The sequence below is a fragment of the Temnothorax curvispinosus genome, unplaced genomic scaffold (assembly GCF_003070985.1).
Source record: "Temnothorax curvispinosus isolate PA1 unplaced genomic scaffold, ASM307098v1 QBEX01002228.1, whole genome shotgun sequence".
NCBI lineage: Eukaryota > Metazoa > Arthropoda > Insecta > Hymenoptera > Formicidae > Temnothorax > Temnothorax curvispinosus.
In genome coordinates this window covers 8,620-28,931 of record NW_020212008.1, presented here as the reverse complement: position 1 = coordinate 28,931, position 20,312 = coordinate 8,620, and the positions used below count along the sequence as shown (strand labels likewise).

Here is a 20,312-nt window from a genome sequence, read left to right as displayed (position 1 = left end):
TAAATTAATGTTTTATTTATTATATAACACGTACATGCGACAGAACTTAATAGATCGTCATTTTTTGCAATTTTATCATGTTGTCGTGTAATTAAGCAACTTGCGCGCGCAATTTACCGATTTATTCATTTATCGTGTTTTATCGTCGAGGTACACGACTGTTCTAATTAAGACGTCAGCGGTGGTAATCGAATCAACGTTTCGTGAGGAACTTGAGCCGCGGCGTGCTGACGCGAATGCGAAAACTGTCGTGCACGTCGCGGACAAGAACACGGGGCTAAATGTTTAATATCTAAACACGCTTAGAGTCTCGAGCTAAGTGACAACCGGCTAAAAGTTCCGTGGCTGGAATATGATACATACGATTTGCACGCGATATCGGAGGCGATGTCCGCGGAACGCGTTAAAATAAGACGTCATTTTCGATATGTCGCGCACCGTAGTTTACGATTGGTTTAACGAGAGACATTTTTCTGCCGACTCGCAAGTCATCGAATTCATTAAGCAGACATATCGTTCGCGTCGTACGGTTATAATTGGCGTGTTACGTTATCTCGTTGTGATTTAGAGCGACACCGCTCCTCAAACGTTCAGGAAATCGACGAAAAGCGCTATTAGTCGCGAGATTAAAACGAGCGCGCGGGAGAATTTAATGCGTTACCCACTTTGAATATCAACGTTTTAATTGCGTGCTATAGCACAAGCGTGCCGATCGGGCGAGCGAATCGGTTTTCAGTGGCACTTACATCCGATACCTAATCCGCCCGACCCGGAGCTTCGGATTTTATTTCAGCGTCTGCCGCGCACAAGCGGAGCAGAACGGAACGCGTGCTTTCTAATTCGTAATGTCGACTGCAATGCTAATGATTTACTCTCGCGTGTAACGCGCGCGCGACACGATTAATATTTCCGGAAGCGGACGAGATATCCAGCAGCTATAGGATGACAAATTGTCCGTCAAGAACTGCTGAATGTAGACGAAACGATACGTCGACCATTGTCGTTTAATTATACGAGAGAGATTCACGTAGAAAGAAGCAAATACCTCCAACATAAAACCGATAAGTCGAGAGAGACGTTCAAAGTATTTTCTATATGCTGAAAACGCGATAAGACGGTCTACTGAAATTAATGTTGTCTCTTTCAAAAATTTGCCGTCCAATTACGTAAAGTTCTAATTTTATTCTAATACATAGATACACATCTATATTTATTGAGTCTCAAATGAGGCCTGATAAGGGAATCGCTTCAGCAAAACACGTCTACTACGAAAAATCTTTGCAGACATTATGTTTTAACAACCGGATGAACGGGTTCGCTTTTTCGATACGGCTGAATTTTGCAGTTTATCGTAATCTAAAATACCATAATCGCTCCTTCAGAGTATTATGCGCCGCGATGTGCAGTATTAGCGTATCCGAATTTATTGCGTCGGCGTAACTGTACGCGACGTTAAGATGAAAAAATTCGCCTGACAAATCGCATCGAGAGCGGCGATCGCCGGGTGTGCATTCGACCCGTCGGTATTTAGAGCGCTTTAAGCGTAATACCGTGCCACGGTGCGCGTTGCAGGAGACACGGGGAATTAATCGCGTGAGAGAGAGCCCGGCTTTCTCTCGCGCTACGCGCTGGTGAGGCATCGTCGTGGGCGAAAGCACTTACCTGACAAATCGCATTGAAAACGATAGCATAGCGCGGCGATACCGACACGCATCCGCGATATCCGCGCTCGAATATGCTCGCAATAGGATATAACGGTTAATACCGCATATATTAACGTACCGAGGGTGTCTTTTGAGCGGGGCAAGCCGGCCGAGCGTTAACGAACGATATTTACGATATCTCGCCGCGAGATTAATTGCATCGCGATCGCTTATGGCGCCGTGGGCGAAGTAATTTGTACACGGGCAGCCGATCGAATTGAAAACGATAGCGCGGGAGCGGCCGCGGATGATGCCGTCGTTTCCCATCGTGCCGTTTCTGCAGTTTGATTGAGCTACGGTTATTCCGCGTCGCGTTGGGGCACGCCGCGCGGTCGTTTCTGCCTCCTCGACTCGGCCACACGCTCCGGACGCATTTTTCTCGAGCAAATTAATGACGTTGCCGGCATGCTATCCGCGTAATTCGGTAGCGAGTATCTACGCGCAGTAAACATTTCTTCATATATCTCCCGCAATCCTCCCTGCAGCCCGTTAACTTCGATCCCCGCTGACGAGACAGCCGCGATCTCGCCTGGATCTCGCGGCTTGATCCCGCTAACGTCGCCTGCTGATTGCAATTTATATAGACGTGAGCCGTTTACGATCGTCCCTGTCGGCTAACTCCGTGACACCATATTACGCCGGGGCTATGTTAATATTACGTGGCAGGATAACACGCGAGGATCGTTTTATTCCATTTTAATAAGGCTTTTCAGTTCTCTATACGTCCGAGCGTTCCGAACTTTACGTTAAGTTGCTGATATTATTGTGGCATCAACACATTTCTTCCGCGGAATTTCTTATCTAATATGTACTTGTTTGTCTTGTACTTTTATCGTGGCAATTTTCACCCTGGACTTATACTGTCATCCAACTTTAATGACCGTACATTACCGTATCAGAAACACGGTATTGCGAGAGATCTTTATTCACTTGGATCGTTAACAATGTCGCTCGTAAATGCATCCGCGATTACCTGCGCTTGAAAATACACGCTGATGACGCGAGAGGATCGCTTTTGAAGTCGTACGCACCACGCGAGCCGAGAAACGTGTCGAACGTATCAAAGAAATGAAATTTATCACGCTCGAAAGACTCACCTGATGAAGAGCCGTGGTCGGATGATGGTCTTGCCTGGGCGTCACTGCGTCCGCGCCTATTCCAGAGTCGGGGCTGGGAAGATCAACGGTCAGGACTTTGCTGCTGCTCGACGACGAGCGTATCGCGTGTGTCGTAGCGTATGAGCTCGGCACAACCTCGTACCTCGTGTACGAAGCGGTCGTGGTCGATAGCGAGGATGTGGAGCTCGACGACGCGAGCGGTGGTAGCGCGTCGCCGGCGACGTAGACCGTCGTCGCCTCCTGATGGAGCCCGCTACCCGGATTCGCCGTTCCATTTCCGGTCCCGGTCCCTGATGTGGACGTGTACGCAGCCGACTGCAGCCTCGGACTGCAGGACGTGTAGGGGTCGTAAGGGCTGCCGTACTGCTGCACCTATAACACCAATATACGTCAATTGCGGTTGATTTTCCTCCACTTTTCGAACGATTCGCCGTCGTCGGCGCAATCGCTGTCCCGCGCGTTTCCACCGTCGCATTCGCACGTCTTCTTTTTATAAAGGAAAAAGATGATGTGGAACTCCGCGAGACACGCTGCAATTGAGCAATTTTCGCGATCCTTACGCGCGGGAAGCGACGTTGGGAGAATTTGAGCGATGTTATTTTCTCAAATATTATCTTGTGGCGTGCGAATATTACGTTGGGTTATACGTGACGCGTTGTTTCGGCGATGATCGTATAGAAGTTGTAAATCTTTAGCAATCTTTAGCAATTTTACACCAAAAGAATAAACCACATAACGTTTGAAGTCACTTGAAAACTGATTATACGAATTCTTTTCTCGCCGTATGTGATTGTGAAGGGAAAAATTTCGTGACACGAAGTGATTGAGAATTCTTGTAGGAATATATCATTAAGGTAATATTGAAGTTTCACACGTTGTATAAAAAGCGTCGTACTTTTGAAAAATCGGAGTAAATCGAATAAAATATATAAATGATCGCGAATTCTAAGGGGAGGACGCGTGATTGCGCTTGACAATAATCGTCTGCAACTTACCTGCAACTGATGCTGATGATGATGGTACATTCCCGGCGGTGTGGGACTCTCCGGCTGTGCTTGTTTGTGCCGTTTGCTGGATTGCTGGCCCCCGCGCGACGAGCTGAGATCCTCCGGTTCCCTCTTGACCCCGACGATGCCAGCGCTCGAGGCACCGTCGTGTCGCAGGGGCTGCGGGCTCAACGGAAGCGGAAGGCCACCCTGCAGGCTCTGGCTGGGACTGTGGGACTGCTGGTTGTACTGGAGGAAGTGGTGTAGCTCCCCCCCTCCGGCACCTTCGCCGCCTTCCATGCGATTCGTCGAGGCGGAACCGGAGCCAGGCGCCTCCTGCACCAGCAGCTTCTGGCCCATCACACCCCTTCAACAGTCCGTGAAGAATTGACCTTCAGTTATAGCTCCTTTACCGATCACCGAGATCGACTTCGATCCGCGACGCGCCCTAAGAACGCGTGACGAATTTGCACTATGTATATCGAGGTCGATACAGCGGACCCATTCGCGTCGCTACCGATTGCCTTTTATGGGATCCGCCATCTGGGCCATCTGGGCAGTTTTTGATTGACACCGGCCGCTCGGTGAAAAAGATCAGATTCTTCGTGCTCACGAAATATTGCGGCAAGTGGTATAGAAGGATTACCTTCCTCTTTTATATGTCTTATATAATTGAAATTTTTAAAACATTTTAATGATAACAAGTGCTTTTATAAAGTTTCAAGTATTAGATATATGACATTAGATTAGATCGTGTATACAAAACATATATTTTCATTATTTCTTAATTTCATAAAAAATTAATGGATGTAAATAATTAAATAAAAAGATATAAATACAATTCTTTGTTATAGATACACTCTCTAAATCTGAATCAGTGAATAGTCATTAATTCGAATCAGTGGCATACTTTACACTGATATCAGTGACTATTCACTGATTCAGCAGTACTATTCACTGATTCAGATTTAGAAAGCAGGTATTAAAAACTGTACATTTATATCGCGTATGAATATTGCAGCAATTTATACTTTTATGATTAGAAATAACTGACGTTATTTAGATCCTATGTGTTCATTGAAATGATAATCGAATTGGCATCTCCAAAGAAACACAAGAGACGGGCCGTACTTTTCTTTCACCTCTTTCTCCGCGCCCCGTTGACGAATGAAATCAGTGAGGAAAACCGGCGCTACACTTCCGCCGCATCTGCCGAATTCGGCAATAAAATTTTCGACGCGCGACGCGCGCGAAGAAACGCGATTCGCCGATCGACCGTACGGGAGATGAATCGAGAGGATCGCGGTATTATGCGAAGTAGTTAACATGTTATATTTAGCATGATAATACGTATCCACAATACCGGGGACCCTTATAAACTGCCAACGCTTTCGGTGCATGCCACATCTTTCCTCTCCTCTCACCCTCTTCCTATCGTCTCTTCGTCTCTTTTCCATCGCGAAGGATCACCCCTCGCGTCCCTGCCGGCGCGCCCTGGTAACCTTCGCCAGATTCTCTCTCTTTATCTCTGTCTCTTCTTAATTCTTTTTCTCTCTAAAAAAGTACACACATCCCTCTTTTCATCTCACTCTATCCTTTCGCACCGTCGCGTCAACGTGATTCCTACCCTACGGTCAGATGCTCCCGTACAATGATCTTTTTTTACACTTGATACCTGATCTCTCGTCTACTTTCTCTCTCCTGTTTCTCCGTCCTGCCTCTTCTCGTCTGTCTTGCAATACAACGAGAAGGGTGACGCCGAGAGAGACTATCCCGCGTGGTGCGTCTCAGGTCGCCCTCGGCACACTTGTGCTTGAAGAGGTGCGGATAGGCTTCGAGGATAGTGGCCGAGACCGGGGAAAAGACGGCGGGGTAGATAGACCCTGCCGCGGCGAGAGACCGGGCACGTTCTTTCGAACAAGCAAAGAGAATGCATCGCCATCACCCGGGGCCATGGCGGCAAAACCTCGGGGCCTCATGAATTCGGCTTACGTGAAATGGATCCGCTCGCGCGCTCTCCATTCGCGATGCCTCTCGCGAGAGCGTTTCCCGATAATGCGATGCTAATCCGAGGACGCGCGATGCGAAACGGGATTCGCGTGCGCGCACCTTGGGAACTCGATACGCACCCCTGGAAATTTGGGAACGGTAGGTGCGAGGTATCAGATTGCAGACCGCGTCTGACTGGCGTTTTAAGCTCTCGGGAACGTCAGTTGTTCTGTGCAACTGTCATCAACACATCTTCATCCAAGATCCCTCGAGTTTGGGACGAAAGTTTTCGTTAATTAAAATCAATATCTTCGTATACATTTTAAAGCGTTACCCCGTGAAAAATTTCGAAAGGTATAAAGACATTGTTCTTCTTGCATCTCTTTACATATTCACTTTGATTTCTCTCAAGTATAAAATTGTATTGTATCCGTAATCTAACAAAATACTTTTATGAGCTTCAGAATAAACCTTGGCACGATCTTTCCACGTAACAATATTACAATATTAAAGGATGTGCGAAACGAAGTATTCTTTTCGTAGCTTCGTAGCTGTCATTAAGCTAAGTATTAAATGTTAGTAGTCAAACGAGAAGAAGAGAAGGAGAAAAGCATACAAGAACGGAGAAGAGAAGTTTAACGTAAAACGAAGGGAAAAAAAGTCAATGCTCGTTTTAGGCCAGCTCGTAGAGCGTACGCCATCAGTTTCACGCATTCGCACCGTCATGCGAAAAAAATTGATAATGTCAACAAAAGTATTACTATAATATTCGATACAAGCAAATATCCGTAGGTCAAAATATATTAGGTCAGAAGCAATAATAGTCAGCGTGTTACAAGTTTGTCGCTAAGATATGCCTCAGAAAACCACTGGAGATATGTTATCACGACTATAAATTTAATTTCTAACAAGAAAATTATTAACTTTAATGCACAGCTGTGCTATTTGCGATTTATGCAAATATATGCGAACATATATCAAGTTTTATTTCCGTTATTATAATGGCGTTGTTACATTGCTATGTAACGACTGTGAAAGACTTTACATACAATAGATATAGTCGGAAATATACTAAGCGAGTATCTTTCTAACTTAAAAGTTCTTTCCTTTCCGGCGACTTGAAAACGTAACAAAAATATAACGATATATTAAACTTTGATATTGTAAAAATGATTTATCGCTTTTACATTTTTTGTCTTATACGTTAACAAAAAAAATTAATTGCAGCGGATGACATCAATTAAACGCGTGAGATATTCGTAGGAATCCGTCGTCCTGGGTGAAATAAACGCTACAAAGGGGAGAGAAGCGCATTTAGTGTTGCCGACGACGTCGTTTTTTATCGCCTCACCTCTGCACCCTCGGGAAAAGCTAGTCTTCGACAACGAGCGGTGGCGACCAGAAGAGATCGGCCAGCCGCATTCTTTTTCCGTGCGCGTGGAAAATCTCGCTGATTACACGGGTATTCGCGGCGCGTTGTCTTCCATCTTCTGCCGGGGGATCAATACACACCGCGCACGAATTCGTGCCCCTTGCGAGTCGTTCGCGCTGCAAACGAGTAAATTACCGCTGCGCGTCGCGTTATACAGTCCACTAGCGGCATTCCATCGTGTTTTTTTCCTCAGAGAGGATGCCGCGCGCGCAAAATACGCGCGGTGACCGCGCGACGCGCGGATACCGTGTGCACAAGTACGAGCGCAAGAGGCAATTACGTGCTTACGGTGCAGCATTATCGACGACAAGGCACTCACCCCGGCGCGGCGGCAACGGCGGCCCGACACGTGAACCTGCAGGTCGCCGGGGTCACCGCAGGGTCGCGACACGCACACGCACACGCACGAACGTGAACGTTAGCCTCCGTCGAAGCAACCTGCAACGCCGGGACGCCGAGCTTGCGGTACCGAGTCCCCCGAACCCAGACCTCGCGGTAGACCAGACCCCGCTTCGGAACCGGAATCGGGCATTTCTCAAACCGGAAATCGGGCGTATCGCGGGGTACCCGCTACGAACGCGTGTGCGTACGTCATAAGCGACGGACCTGTCTGTATGTGGCACGAGACGAAACTCGAAAGACAGGTCCGACAAAGTGGCGCTCTACCGGCTGCTCGCTCGGGTCACTTCTTTGATTATTATTGCCAGTCTGCTCTTTTTTTTCCATCTCGCGTCTGCCGGCTTCTCGTACTCGCTCGCTCGCTCGCTCGCGCGTCTACGGCTTTTTTTGCCTTTACGAGCGCACGCATGCACGCACGCCGGCACCTGTGCTTATACAGCACGTGCCGCCGTGTCGCGGCAATGTCAACGTATGCGTATACGTATGTACAACATACGTACGCGATGGACGGTCGGAGAGGAAATTTAGATGCGCGCGGCGTGGTCAACGATGTCTGCCACTTCTCACGATGACCGCCGCGTGGCTTTCCTAGTGCTTCACTTCCTAGGATTATCGCGCGTTTCCTGGAACATAATACCGCCGGTGGCTTTCGGGAATTATGAAACGTTCCTTGACCCTCGCCTTTAATACTCCGCGATTTCATCTACGTTTTTGTAGAGGTATTCTCGTTTGTATATCTCGTAGGACTGTCTTTCGGAATTTTATTAAATATTTCATAGAAATTGTTAAGAGAGAGATTACAATTCTCATCTCGTGGAAAAGATTCGTACGGAATAGGAAATCCTAATTGCGACATTTTAATAAGGGAGTCTTATTCTGAAATTTATTCTATGAAAGTTGTGTAAGTAAAGACATGAATTCTAATGAGCGAGGAATAGAAACAAACGCTGCATTGAGGTTCGTACAATTTTGTAAATTGGACTCGTGTCTTTTTTGAAATCAATGACCAAATTCAGGTTCGTGGATTATCGCGATGCAAATGTCCCGATGTCGATGCTTCTTCGTGCTGGTCGGGATTACCGTCCTATCAAATGTTGGCGGTAATCTTACGCCGCGGAGACGTGGCGGATTTTCGTTCTTGCGTAACGATTTGCGCGGGATTCGATGTCGAGGTTGCTCGTGCATGCTCGTGCATCGCAAACCGCGAAATGTCACCGAATAATCGCATACCCGCCGAAACTCGACACCGGCTTATCACCTCCCGAGGTCGACTCCTCGGCTTTCGTCTGGTTTTACCGTGGTCGTCGACGTTATACGGAACAGGCTACGAATTCGCCCCGGTTCTCAGACCTCTGCGTGTCCTCGAAGTCATATGCGCCTTCCTGCTTTGCTAATGAGCATAACTACCGCGATCCGGTTTTCGGATCTGGTTCGTTCGAGCGCCGTGTATCAACCCCTTGCGAGAAAACACGTCCGTTTAATGCCTCCTTGACTTCGTTACGACGATCGAGATCGTTGGCAGCGTCGTCGGAGTGTCGGATTTTAAGTGTTTCCTGTGACCCCTGCGAAGTCCAAGGGAGATTTCACACTGTTCTCTCCGCGAAGAACTCGGCGCTTGCGTTCCCGCGGTCGCCGAACCGAGGGATTCTAGGCAGAAACCCGTAAGGTGATACAAAACAGACGACGGCGTTTTCTAATCGTAAATTCGAGCTAACGAGATAATATCGCCGCGAGCTGGCTACCTCGATCGTCCGATCCAGTTCTTGCCTGGTAATCGAGACCTCATAGTACCACAGCGTTGTCGACATTGTAACATCGCAGCGTCCGTAATTGGCGGACTATTCGCTTCCCTTTCTCGTTTATCGAGATCATATTTCGTGAGAGAGAAAATCTACAGATAGAATATATAATATATAATTTAATTGGTAACAGAAAACAGAGAGAGGGTTCGGCCAATGTCATTCTACAGAAAATCTAAAATCGATTTCACCGCAACGAAAATTTTTCGCAAATTGTTAATCCAAAATCCTTAACGATTAATTCTTAAATAAAGTTTTAAATTTCATCAGAACAAAATTAAGATTAGCTGAAAACCAAGTTTTTGTTGTTTATACATATTCTCGAATTTTACTTTAGCTTTCAATCTTTCAACATTGAATGCTTTATTTTTCTAGATTCTATCAATATTTCATATATTTTTTAGCTTGCTAAAATAGGTATGATATAGGCACGAACATGTCCAATGATGTTGGTATGCTCTGTGATCCTTACGTTTTAGTCTTACAGCTCATCATGTGCCTCGGATCTTAGCACGCGACTCGCTCGTGTGTGATTTTCGCGATCGCGGAAAGATCCGGCGCTACTGGAGAACGCGGAGATGCGATCCCACGCGGCGAGCGCGAAACGAGGGCGTTGCCATTCGCGTATCGCGCTCCGTCGAGGAGCCATTACGCGTTCTTCTATAATCGTAAATCCAAACAAACGAGTACGCGCTCGTGCGAAGCTACGTGTCGGGCATAAAATAGCGTGGCGGCGGACGGCGAAAACGGGGCATGGCACTCGTGGCCGTGGTTTCTGGTTCCGGCCTGCCGCTGGCCGGGCCGTTTCGTTTTACGACGTGACACGCGGGTCCCCCTCGTTCTCCCCCCACCCCCCGGGGCTCGTCAGGTGGGTCAGAGGCCACCGCGGTAGTGGCCGGGATTCGTCGTAGTGGCAACTCTATGCTTTTAAGCAGATCGCCGCGTAACGATAACCGAGAGAAACGAAATGTGTAATAAGAAGTAGCGACAACCCGTTCGTATTCGTCGTCCGGCTGATTGCCGACCACCGTAAAGGCCCACGATCTCGGAAACGGAAGGTTCCATTATGTCTTCGCACGCATGTACAGCGGAGGGGAACGGTGCTGCGAGGAGAGGAGAGAACGGACTGGACTTCGAACGGTGTGTCGACAGCGAGCGGCTAATTAGAAATTTCTAATTGCCGCAATTAGGAATTCACAACTCCGCCGTTTTGCGTCATCCAGATTGTTCCACGAGCGAGCGTTTAATTAGGATCTTTTAACCGTCCTAACGTCACGAAGTATTTCCGATTAAAATATTTCTAAGATATATCTTTGAAGTTTTTCAAGTCTGTTGTGAAAAAGTCAGATTTTTTAGTCTGATTTTAGCGCAATTATTCATGTACTTGATTCCGTAACGTTATTTCTCAAGATAATAAGAAGACAACAAAGACGACAAAGAACAATCTTCTTCGCGGAACGTGTTCACGTCGGCTATCTGTCTAATCCCAGAGACAGGTCGGTTGGCCGAGCATGCACCCTCCCGGCGTGCGTAAAGGCCACTGCCGCCTCGTTCCTAAGTAGATCTTGGCGTGACGATAACCAGGAAACGTAATAAGAAGTTGCGGCGTGCCGGCGCTCATTGCCGAGTTCATTCTTGAGCCCTTTAAAGACTGGCCTCTCTACGAGCAAGACTTCATTACGTTCCGCGCCATTCCGTCGCACGTACGAAAAGATGGTCGTAAAGAAAGGTCCCAGGCACGGGTATTACGACCGCCGCTCGTATTATGTGTAATACGGGCGTATATGATACAGAAGCGTGGCTAACACCATATTTACACGACCCCGTGTCTCTCGTTTTTCTCAGAGACATCTCAGGATTGAACGATTTATTTTGCTACACGAAGATCGATTTGTATCGATCGTAACACTTTTTATTATTATCTTCGTTTTGTACAGCGTATGATCTTGCCGAGCCACCTTTAAATAATTACAACCTGTGCTTATCTCGGCAATTAAGGAGCTGCTTTCGACTGATTTGACCGATTCGCTTACTGCTTCTATTTTACTGTTTATGTTTTCTGTGTGTCGCGGCCTTAACGAATTGTGGATACAGTGCTATACACAATACATATTGGCAACGGGAAGAGTGTTATTTCATAGGGCCGGGTAGCTTAGTGGTAAAAGCAATCGCCCGGCATGCGAAAGATCCGGGTTCGATTCCCGGTCCAGACGATATCACGCTTTGATATTTTTCTCGCTCCTAAACGACACACTTCTTCTCCATACTGCAGACTCCATTCCGGCTGATCGATGCAACTTTGAACTTGGTGAGCGAAACATCGCTATTATCGTCGTCCCATCGCGTTAGCCTCGCGATTAATCTCTATATAACGTTTTCGCACGTTTTCGCAACCGTTTTCTCAGCGCCCGAAAAGCAGGCCCCAGCGTGCGGGGCCCCAGCGAGGCGCAGGAAGAACGCAGTGGAAGGGCCTTGATAATTAAAACTTCTAGACTTCGCCCTTCAACAATTTCTTATCGAATAGAAATTCTTTCAAAGGTCCATACGTTTGCATCATTTTACCCAGAGTTGAAATTTTTCTGGCAAGATCGCGTTGCCCTTTGTATTGTTCATCCAAGAAATCGCTAGTAAGGTAGTCCACCAAGTGTGGTAGTCATTGAAGGAAGATGATTTTGGGTTTTCGTACCCGACACTACGGTGCCCCTCGTTCAACTGAAGTTGATCGGATCAGGGAGGTCCTGAGCGGAGGATATTAACGTGAGCTGGGTAGCTTAAATGGTGAAGAGCATTCGCCCGGAAAAACGAAAGGATTCGATTCTTGGAATCACCCGCGCCCTTTTTTTTTTCTTTGTGTAGCGAGATAAAAGTCCAACAAGTCGTAAAATATATTTAGTAACAAAGTAATTTATTTTCATATATTCTGCTCCCCTCTGTTAATTTTTTATTAAATTAGCGCGTGATAAATGAAAACGATAACACATGAATGGCATCAGATCTTCGCATATATTATACATTTAAACTTTGAATCAATCATTTACGTACTTCCTCTTGTCACATATCTTAAAACTTCGCTCTAACGCGAAATGACTTATTTGTAGTTATTTTTCCATTACAAGAGACGAGGAATAACGGAGGATGCAGTATACACAAGAAAAAAATGGAAAAAGTCGAAAAACGTGTATTATATCATATGGTTTCGGAAACTACCCTTTTTAGATGCTGAAACATTCACGCCGTTGCTCGCCGCCGGATAAACATTCATCATATTGACGTTATTCATGCGCGGCCTTGGGTCTGAATTTAATATGAATTAATTAGAAATTTGTTATCTCCGGGAGGGAATTTCACTTTCGAGAGCTCGAAGCGTGATCACCACCGCCTGCGGAAAACGTGCATCACTGAGATGGAATGTACGGGTTGGCGCTCGAATTTCATCTCTCAATACGTTGTGCTGCAAAGTCTTCGATGTAATGACATGTTATCGCGCGTCAGGAAGAAAGAATCAACAAAAACATTTCCTGAGTTATCCAATCGCAAAAAAGAATTAGATTGAAGACAGTATCATTCGCGTACATTCGGTATGAACGCGATATACATATATTCGGTTGCATCGATCGTGAAGTTTCAAAGAACTCCCGATAGTACGTACGATTGTGTGAGGAGATTCACGTGCAACAGTTGTCATTAACATCTCGAATGTGTGAGACTCACAATTCGCGTGTATGCGTTCATTGCGAAATGCGGTCGCTTTTCTCGGTACATCGCATGACCGACGATGAAGCAATCGGCCGCAATTGAACGAAAAAGATACTCGACCGTTGTGACAATTACTATGATTCTGAAAGGATACTTCCTGCCGAGTCACGGCGCACGCAATTGCGGTGATTTTTTTGTGTCGAATATTACGGCCGTCGATCGCAAAAATTGCGGCAATAAATAATAATGTTCGTATCTATTATCTAAATTTATATATGTATTTCTATCCATATTTTAATTTATTAAAACTTATTAACATGTATATTGTGCCTCTTTTACTTTTCAATTAAATTAACGCTTATAGAATTCAAGTCTTTTACGCTTCAATTTAAATTTAATGAAGAATGTAAGTGTGCAACTGTTCACGCTTTCCCTCGGCATCGTCCCTGCGTCTCTCCATCGAATACTTTTTCACGTTTCGATTGCCATCATCGTCCACGTCCGAGAGGCGTCTTCATCCGCTAATTGAATCAATGTTACAGGACGCGAGAGCTACACGCGGCGAGTATCCCCTTATTTCTCGCGACCGGCCGCGGTCTCCACGTTTGGAAGGCGGATATCGCGGTTGTCGCTTATGCCCGCGGACGTTAAGATTAAGGCGGCGATCTCGCGAAGTGCCAGGAGGCCGTCTTTTACGGCGGCGGCTTGCTGTGAAACCGTACGCCGATTCTCGATGGCTTTGCGCCATCATTCTACAACCCCGTGGCGAACCTTAAGCGACCGCCGGACTCCGTAAGAGCCCTGGCGAGCTATCCGCCTCCTCTGCAGACTCGGTTCTGCACACTTCAGGGTCTGGCACTCGAAGATTGAGCCTCTCATAAAAATTGCGTCAGTAACGATACGTTCTCTTAAAAAGACAAGTCAATCTTGCATTGATCTTTGGACATTGATCTGACAATAGAGGATAGTCGGATAAGAATATGGCAGGAAAAGGTGAAGGAACGACTGAAGAACCGAAGGCGTCTTTACAACGAATAAACCAAAACGGCCGCCGGCCGTTTCATTCGCTTGACGGTAGATGCGGCCCTGCCTCTATGGATTGAACGCTTAAAAACCCGCGGACACCTAATGGTATCCTTATGCGCTTACAACAATATGGTTAATTGAACAGAATATTCTTGGTGCTTGGCTTCGCAGCAGGTCCATTATTCGAATTACGACATGGCCGTCTCTCGGCGTGATCGCGCCGAGTTCCGCATATTTTTCTGGGCCTTGGGCACGATAACGTTATAATTTAGTACGTTCGAAGGATCCCGCATGACGCATTGCTGCTCATGTCGAAAAAGTTATTCTAGGGTTAATATCATAAATTCAATATATCCGAGAGTCAAAGTCGGCTTGAAAGCACGGTACGTAGAGTTTCTAAAGTTACTGTATTCCTAAGAGCTCATCTCTTAGTTTTTAATCTATAATTTAGTCATGAATCACGCGTTTGACTGAAGCTCTGACGTTTAGAAACTCGCTTTACTCGTTATTAATTACTATCATCGTAAGACGTCGTCATAAAACTTCATCTTCCAGTAATCGCAATAAATAAGTATCTAATTTAAAATAAGCTTCGAGAAAAGCGGTAAAACAAGGCCCGCTGGAGTTTTTACTGTACAAACTCGTTTTAAATTTCGATTAGGGAAGTCGTGGGAAAATTGCAGCGCATCTTTTGGCATGCATTTCAACAACGCTAAAAAAAATGCATCAACGAACTACATCACAATCGTAGCTACAAAAATAAGTAAATCAGATTGCGCGCGAATTTATTCTACGCGTTCTCCACGTCGAAAATACATTTCTCCTGAACCGTGTTCCGTGTCAACCATTTCATTTTTTCCCTTATTTTCGCAGTCGTGGTGGCCAAAGAAACGTCTGATCCCTTCAGCGAATGCGACACAATGAAATTGGATTAAAGTCGTGCCCTCGCTAGTTCTCGCCGGCTCGTTCTCTCTCCCCGCAGCGACGCTCTCTCGAGAGCGAGAGAGGAGTTTTAACGATCTACCGCCGTACAAATTGTCAAGATGCTATCATCTCTCAGCGGGGAGGGAGAGCGAACGGGGGTAAGAGAGGCAGATAGGATGATACGACGCGAGAGAGGTGAAGAGAAAGAGAGAGATAAAGAGGCGCGAGAGGAGGGAGGGCAACGAAGGGGGCGAAAGGAGAAGATGCGAGGGAAGATTAGGGCGGCATCTCCCCACGGCGAGGTCGGTAACAGAAACTGCTGTTGGTGATGCTCTTGATGCCGCGCCGCAGTCGCTGTTGCCGCCGCGTTTCGCCGCACCACCACCGTGCTCCTCTCGACTGCCCTCGTATCTGACGCGATTCGTACGTTGAGGATTCTCAACAGTAAATTACAAAATATGCTAAGCGGCCGATATAAATCAAAAGTGGGGTCCCCCGAGGGGTGAGAGAGAGAGTCCTTTACCCGTCGCCTCCGTCTCCCGGATTCCACGGCGCAAAGGGGTAAAGGGTCCTCCGCATCCTCCGTGAGTCGAGCGAACCCAAAATATAAGGAGGAGACCCCCATCACGAATCGGGAACGAGGGAGAATATCTTTCCCTTTCTCTCTTTCTCTTGTTCTCGTGCAGGGCGTAGAACGCCAATGCGATGGTGCAGTTTGCAAACCGAGCAAATGGACCGGAAGACTCGAACGCGAGATATAAATAGGCTCGACTGGAGAGCAATATATCTACTCAACTAAACTCCACTAAATTGCTTCGAAGTAATGTAGACGGGAACGATGTAGAATCGGGAACGTTCCGCGGTTCCGTATGAGTAAAGAGGGAGAAAGAAAGAGAAAGAGTAAGAAAGAGAGAGAGGGGGAGAAGGGAAAGAAAGGCTCCGTTTATCGATGGCACGCTGCGTACTCATTTAAGCGCGAGAGATTTATGGAATATCGATAAACTCCTGAAGAGAGAATTGTGATTGCTATTCCCTCGAACCATAAGAGTGTAATGTACGTAAATGCCGTGTGCGTGGAAAGTTCGGGTCATTTTATGCCTCTTTCTTGCGGTATCAACAATTTTATACAATTTGTCTTAACATCATGTTAGAACAGATATCTAATATACACGCCATTCGATTAACGAGAATTACATTCATTCAATTCCATATTTAACGAGAAAACAATTTGAACGTATCATCAGTGTCGAATTGATGCACAGCCCCTCTCTGCATTTATCTCGCAATTAAGATAACAGAAATATACCTATATGCTCGGCAGAATGCGCGAATTATCTAATTAACGCGTCAAACGTCTCTCTGCGCCGACCGATTTTACACGCGATTGTTCCGCGTAATCGGTCGCGGTAACGAATTATGTTCACCGCGAGCGCTCAATTACGCGGTCGAGACTATTAATCGAGATACGGCGAAACACGAATAGCTAATAACGCGCTAAGAGTGTTCGCTGTAACATCAGGACTAACGCGGTACTATCTGCGGATCTACGCTAATCGAGTCCTCCCGATGCACCCGGTACGTACGCCGTCACGCACACGCACGTGTTTATGGATGAGCCATGTATACGAGACGCGCGGCCACGTGCACGCGCGCGGCCGGCGCGCTTCTAAATTAAGTGCATCGAGCGAAGAAGAGCCGCGCAAGTGCATAAAATTACGTGCGTTACATGCGAAAGGTACTTTTGCAGATTAAGTACTCTACCAAGGCTAGGCACTTTCAAAAAACACCGAGAAAAATAATTATCCTCTCTCAGTTCCTCTTTCATATAAATTATTATAAAATGGAGAGAGAGAGAGGAAAAGAAAATGAAGAAAAGGGAGAGTAATATGTAATCGTGTAAGAAAGTTATATAAATACACGAATGAAACATAAGAAATAATTTAATTTAAAAAAATTGATAAATGTGTGGTTATATATATATATTACGGAGTTATTTTAAGATCTTAGTATAGCAAAATAGTATTAAACATTTACTTCATTCTATTGCAAAGCCTTCAATTCTACACAAAGCTTCATTTATTATTGTTCCGAATTAATACTGGCTTCAGATTTCTATCGAAAAGCAAAAATCATTTTAAATTTTATAGCTATTTTTTTAGGAAATTGTGTTTCTATTCCAGGCTCCGCAAAAGTTCCAGTTAATCTCGACGGAGTCTCGGGAACGCGAATATTCCTGAATTATTTAAATGCACGAGAGGCGTGCAGAATCTTCCAACATTCGCATGATTATATTCCGTGGATCGAGCCGTGGAAAATCGCGTTTTTTTTCCCTCGCCTCGCGTATGATTACGAAGCTTACACGCGCGGATGAGAATCTGAAATAGCGAGATAGCGAGGTACCCGCGAAACTTCAAAGCAGCGAGAGAACGTTGCATAAAGCGTGCGTAATAGCGACCGTTGTCTCCGGTCTTATTTTTATCGATATCGAGATAAAATTCGCATTTTGAAATTTTATTTTAGCATTATGGTATTTATTATGATATTATAAAAAGTAAAAAAAGGTACTTTTGAGTGTTACGAGAAGTTAACGAAAACTTAAAGGTACCTAAATTATACGTATACGTTACAAGAAACAAAGATATACGATTTCGGCAGCTGCCAAAGATCGTCAAAAATCGTTTCTCGCACCTTTCTCCGCATCGCTTGATCGTATACCTACATTATACGATCCCTTCGGGTCATACTAAATTTTACAACGTGACAAAATCAACACTCACGTGGACCAGAGTTCGTGCGTGGGCGGCAGTTTGACATCTGCCGTTTTTTCGGGCAGCTTGTAGTATTCGTAGACATAGGACGCGGCGGGATCATCGCTATGGTTAGCCACCGCCGACTGATGCTGCTGCTGAAGGTTTAGCATAGCCGCGGTCGCTACGGAGAGCGGATGCTCGCAGTAGGCGCGCCAGTCACCCTCCATACCCTGAACCTGCACCTGCACCGCGGCGACCCTCTTGTGAACTTCCGGATCGGCGCCCTCGGCGCCGCTCTGCAGGGTCTGCGCCGCTGCCTGGGCCGCCGCCTCCTCCGCTCCCAGGTCCTCCTCCTCTTCCGGTTCACGCTGCCCGGACACGTAACTCTGTTGCTGTTGCTGTTGCTGCTGCTGCTGCGCGTCGTCGCTGACGACGGTACCGTTGGTATCCTCCTCGCTGCGACTGCGTCGCCTGTAATCAAGCGAAGCGATTCGTTTAATCACTGAAACCACAAGCACTCAGCCTCAGACAATTTCGCAAACCATAATTGCATGAATATTTGATTGCCATAATATCTAAGAAGCTGTATATATTATCACTCACACAAGTTCGTCGCTATTACCGCGTTTAAATGTGATATAAAATGTAATTAACGCGAGTGTACAGAAGATATAATAATTAACTATCTCTTTGGTAAAGATGTAAGAATCACGCTTCCAATAGCCGGGCGGTAATGTGTTCTATAGATCCAGCAGGAAGAGGAAGCGTAGTACTTATGGTCGACAATGTTCATCGAGCAGTCGATTCCCGCTGTTGGCGACGACCATAAGCGACACGGCAGTGTGTCGCTTAAAAAATAAAATAAAATAAAAAAAGATATTCCCCGAAGGCTACGGTAATGAATGTGCCGCGGGATAACAGTTAGAAATAACCGGGCCCGGTAGAATGTAATAAATTACAACGGACCCATCGAATTTATCAATTAGCGATAATCGCGGCGCATAAGCCGCACTGATGATTCCTCAATTTAGCAATGACCACCAACGGTGGAAGTGCATCGCGCATCGGCGAACGGTTGCGCCGGTAATTTATCGCCGTCGCGTACATCGCGATACCCAATCGCCCCGTGCGAGCGAGCGAGAGAGACAGAGAGAGGGAGAGAACGTGTGCACTTTCGACTCCGCGCTTAGCCACCTGGATATTTGTCACCGGTCGTTACTTTCCGCTGAAGTAAATACCTTCCGGCTACACGGCGAAGACGATCGACGACGATGAGGATCTATGAGGAGCTGGTGCGCGCGCGAGTCGCATTTGAGCTTCAACGAAAAAAGTTTAATCGTTACGTAGATTAAGCTGGTTACACTTGGCTAATTTTTATGGATATTCGAGTAGTTAATATGTAGATAAGGAATTCTTAAATCTCCGTCTCTACTTTATGTCCCAACACGGCACGGGTATGTACGAATACATATTTTAAAACCAAGCTAACAGAATTATATTCATTGCACGGTTTTTATTTCGAAGTCTACATTTTGACGCTTGCCCTTTTTTTTGCAGTACGCGCATCACCTGTCTCCGCGCGACAGGGATAAACTTAATCGCGGATCGAGAAAGAAATCTCGCGCATTGCCACCGGGTCGGGGAGCAGATGACGGAGGAGACGGGGCGACGAAGGACGAGGGGGAGGGGGCAGGGTTACATCGTAAATACGTATACACGCACGAAGATTAATTATTATAAACCTCTGCCTGTTGCCTGCAGTCATCAATTTATACTCCTCTCTCGTGCATCCCAATTCCAATCCCGATCCCGATCCCGTGAGTCGCGCTACGGAATAAAGGCTCATCCTCTCTAATTTATGCATGTCGAATCAATCTCCCTCCTTCCACCCTTCCTTTCTCCGTCTCCCTCTTCCTCATTCTCGTTTTACCTACGTGAGTTCCTTCTACGTTCCTCCTCGCGCACCTGGACAACCGTCTCGACCCTGAGAGAAAGAGAGAAAGAGAGAGAAAGACCAGCCACCCCGATAATGAGGACCCGAGTTATCCTGTGCAAATATTTTCCTCGACGGCTGTTTGCACAGGCACGAACGGACCGGAGATCCGATCATTGAATGCACCGCCGACGTACGTGCATATAGACGTGAGTTTTTGCGCGGAGAAATCTCGGGCGCGCGAATGTGGTAGTCGATTCCGTATAGCCGGGCTTCTGCCTCCGTCTAGAATATCTGCATCGTCTAGACAATGAATTTATGCGCGATCATCCGGGCGAAAACTTCATTCCCGGCGAAATGCAAACACGGATTTCACGGCGATGAAATACCGCGCCGCGAGTATGATGCTATTCTTCTTTACCCGCGTGCAATCTTCATCTTGTTCGCTATCATCCTACCGTTTTTCACTTGAATTTTCTCTCTGCTATATTAATAGTGTTCATTGATCACGTGCGGCGTGAAATTATTATTCGAGAATATTTCTCATCGCGACTCGG

At 46.3% G+C, this 20,312-nt stretch overlaps 1 protein-coding gene across 3 annotated transcripts in view; it reads right to left on the bottom strand.

Moving 5' to 3' along the window:
• The window catches only part of LOC112468911 (protein grainyhead), a 34,028-nt gene extending 15,741 nt beyond the window's left edge, over nucleotides 1–18,287 (bottom strand). For 2 of the 3 annotated variants that reach the window (XM_025038324.1, XM_025038325.1), the window contains exons 1-3: nucleotides 17,850–17,919; nucleotides 3,817–4,174; nucleotides 2,801–3,193 (exon numbers count right to left, since the gene is read on the bottom strand). In XM_025038324.1, the coding sequence (XP_024894092.1) occupies nucleotides 2,801–3,193; nucleotides 3,817–4,167 (744 nt within the window). In that variant the 5' untranslated portion in view covers nucleotides 4,168–4,174; nucleotides 17,850–17,919. Of the gene's footprint in view, nucleotides 1–2,800; nucleotides 3,194–3,816; nucleotides 4,175–17,849 lie in introns of all 3 variants that reach the window. The other variant, XM_025038323.1, reaches the window with a different exon arrangement.
• Nucleotides 18,288–20,312: the final 2,025 nt, after the last annotated feature.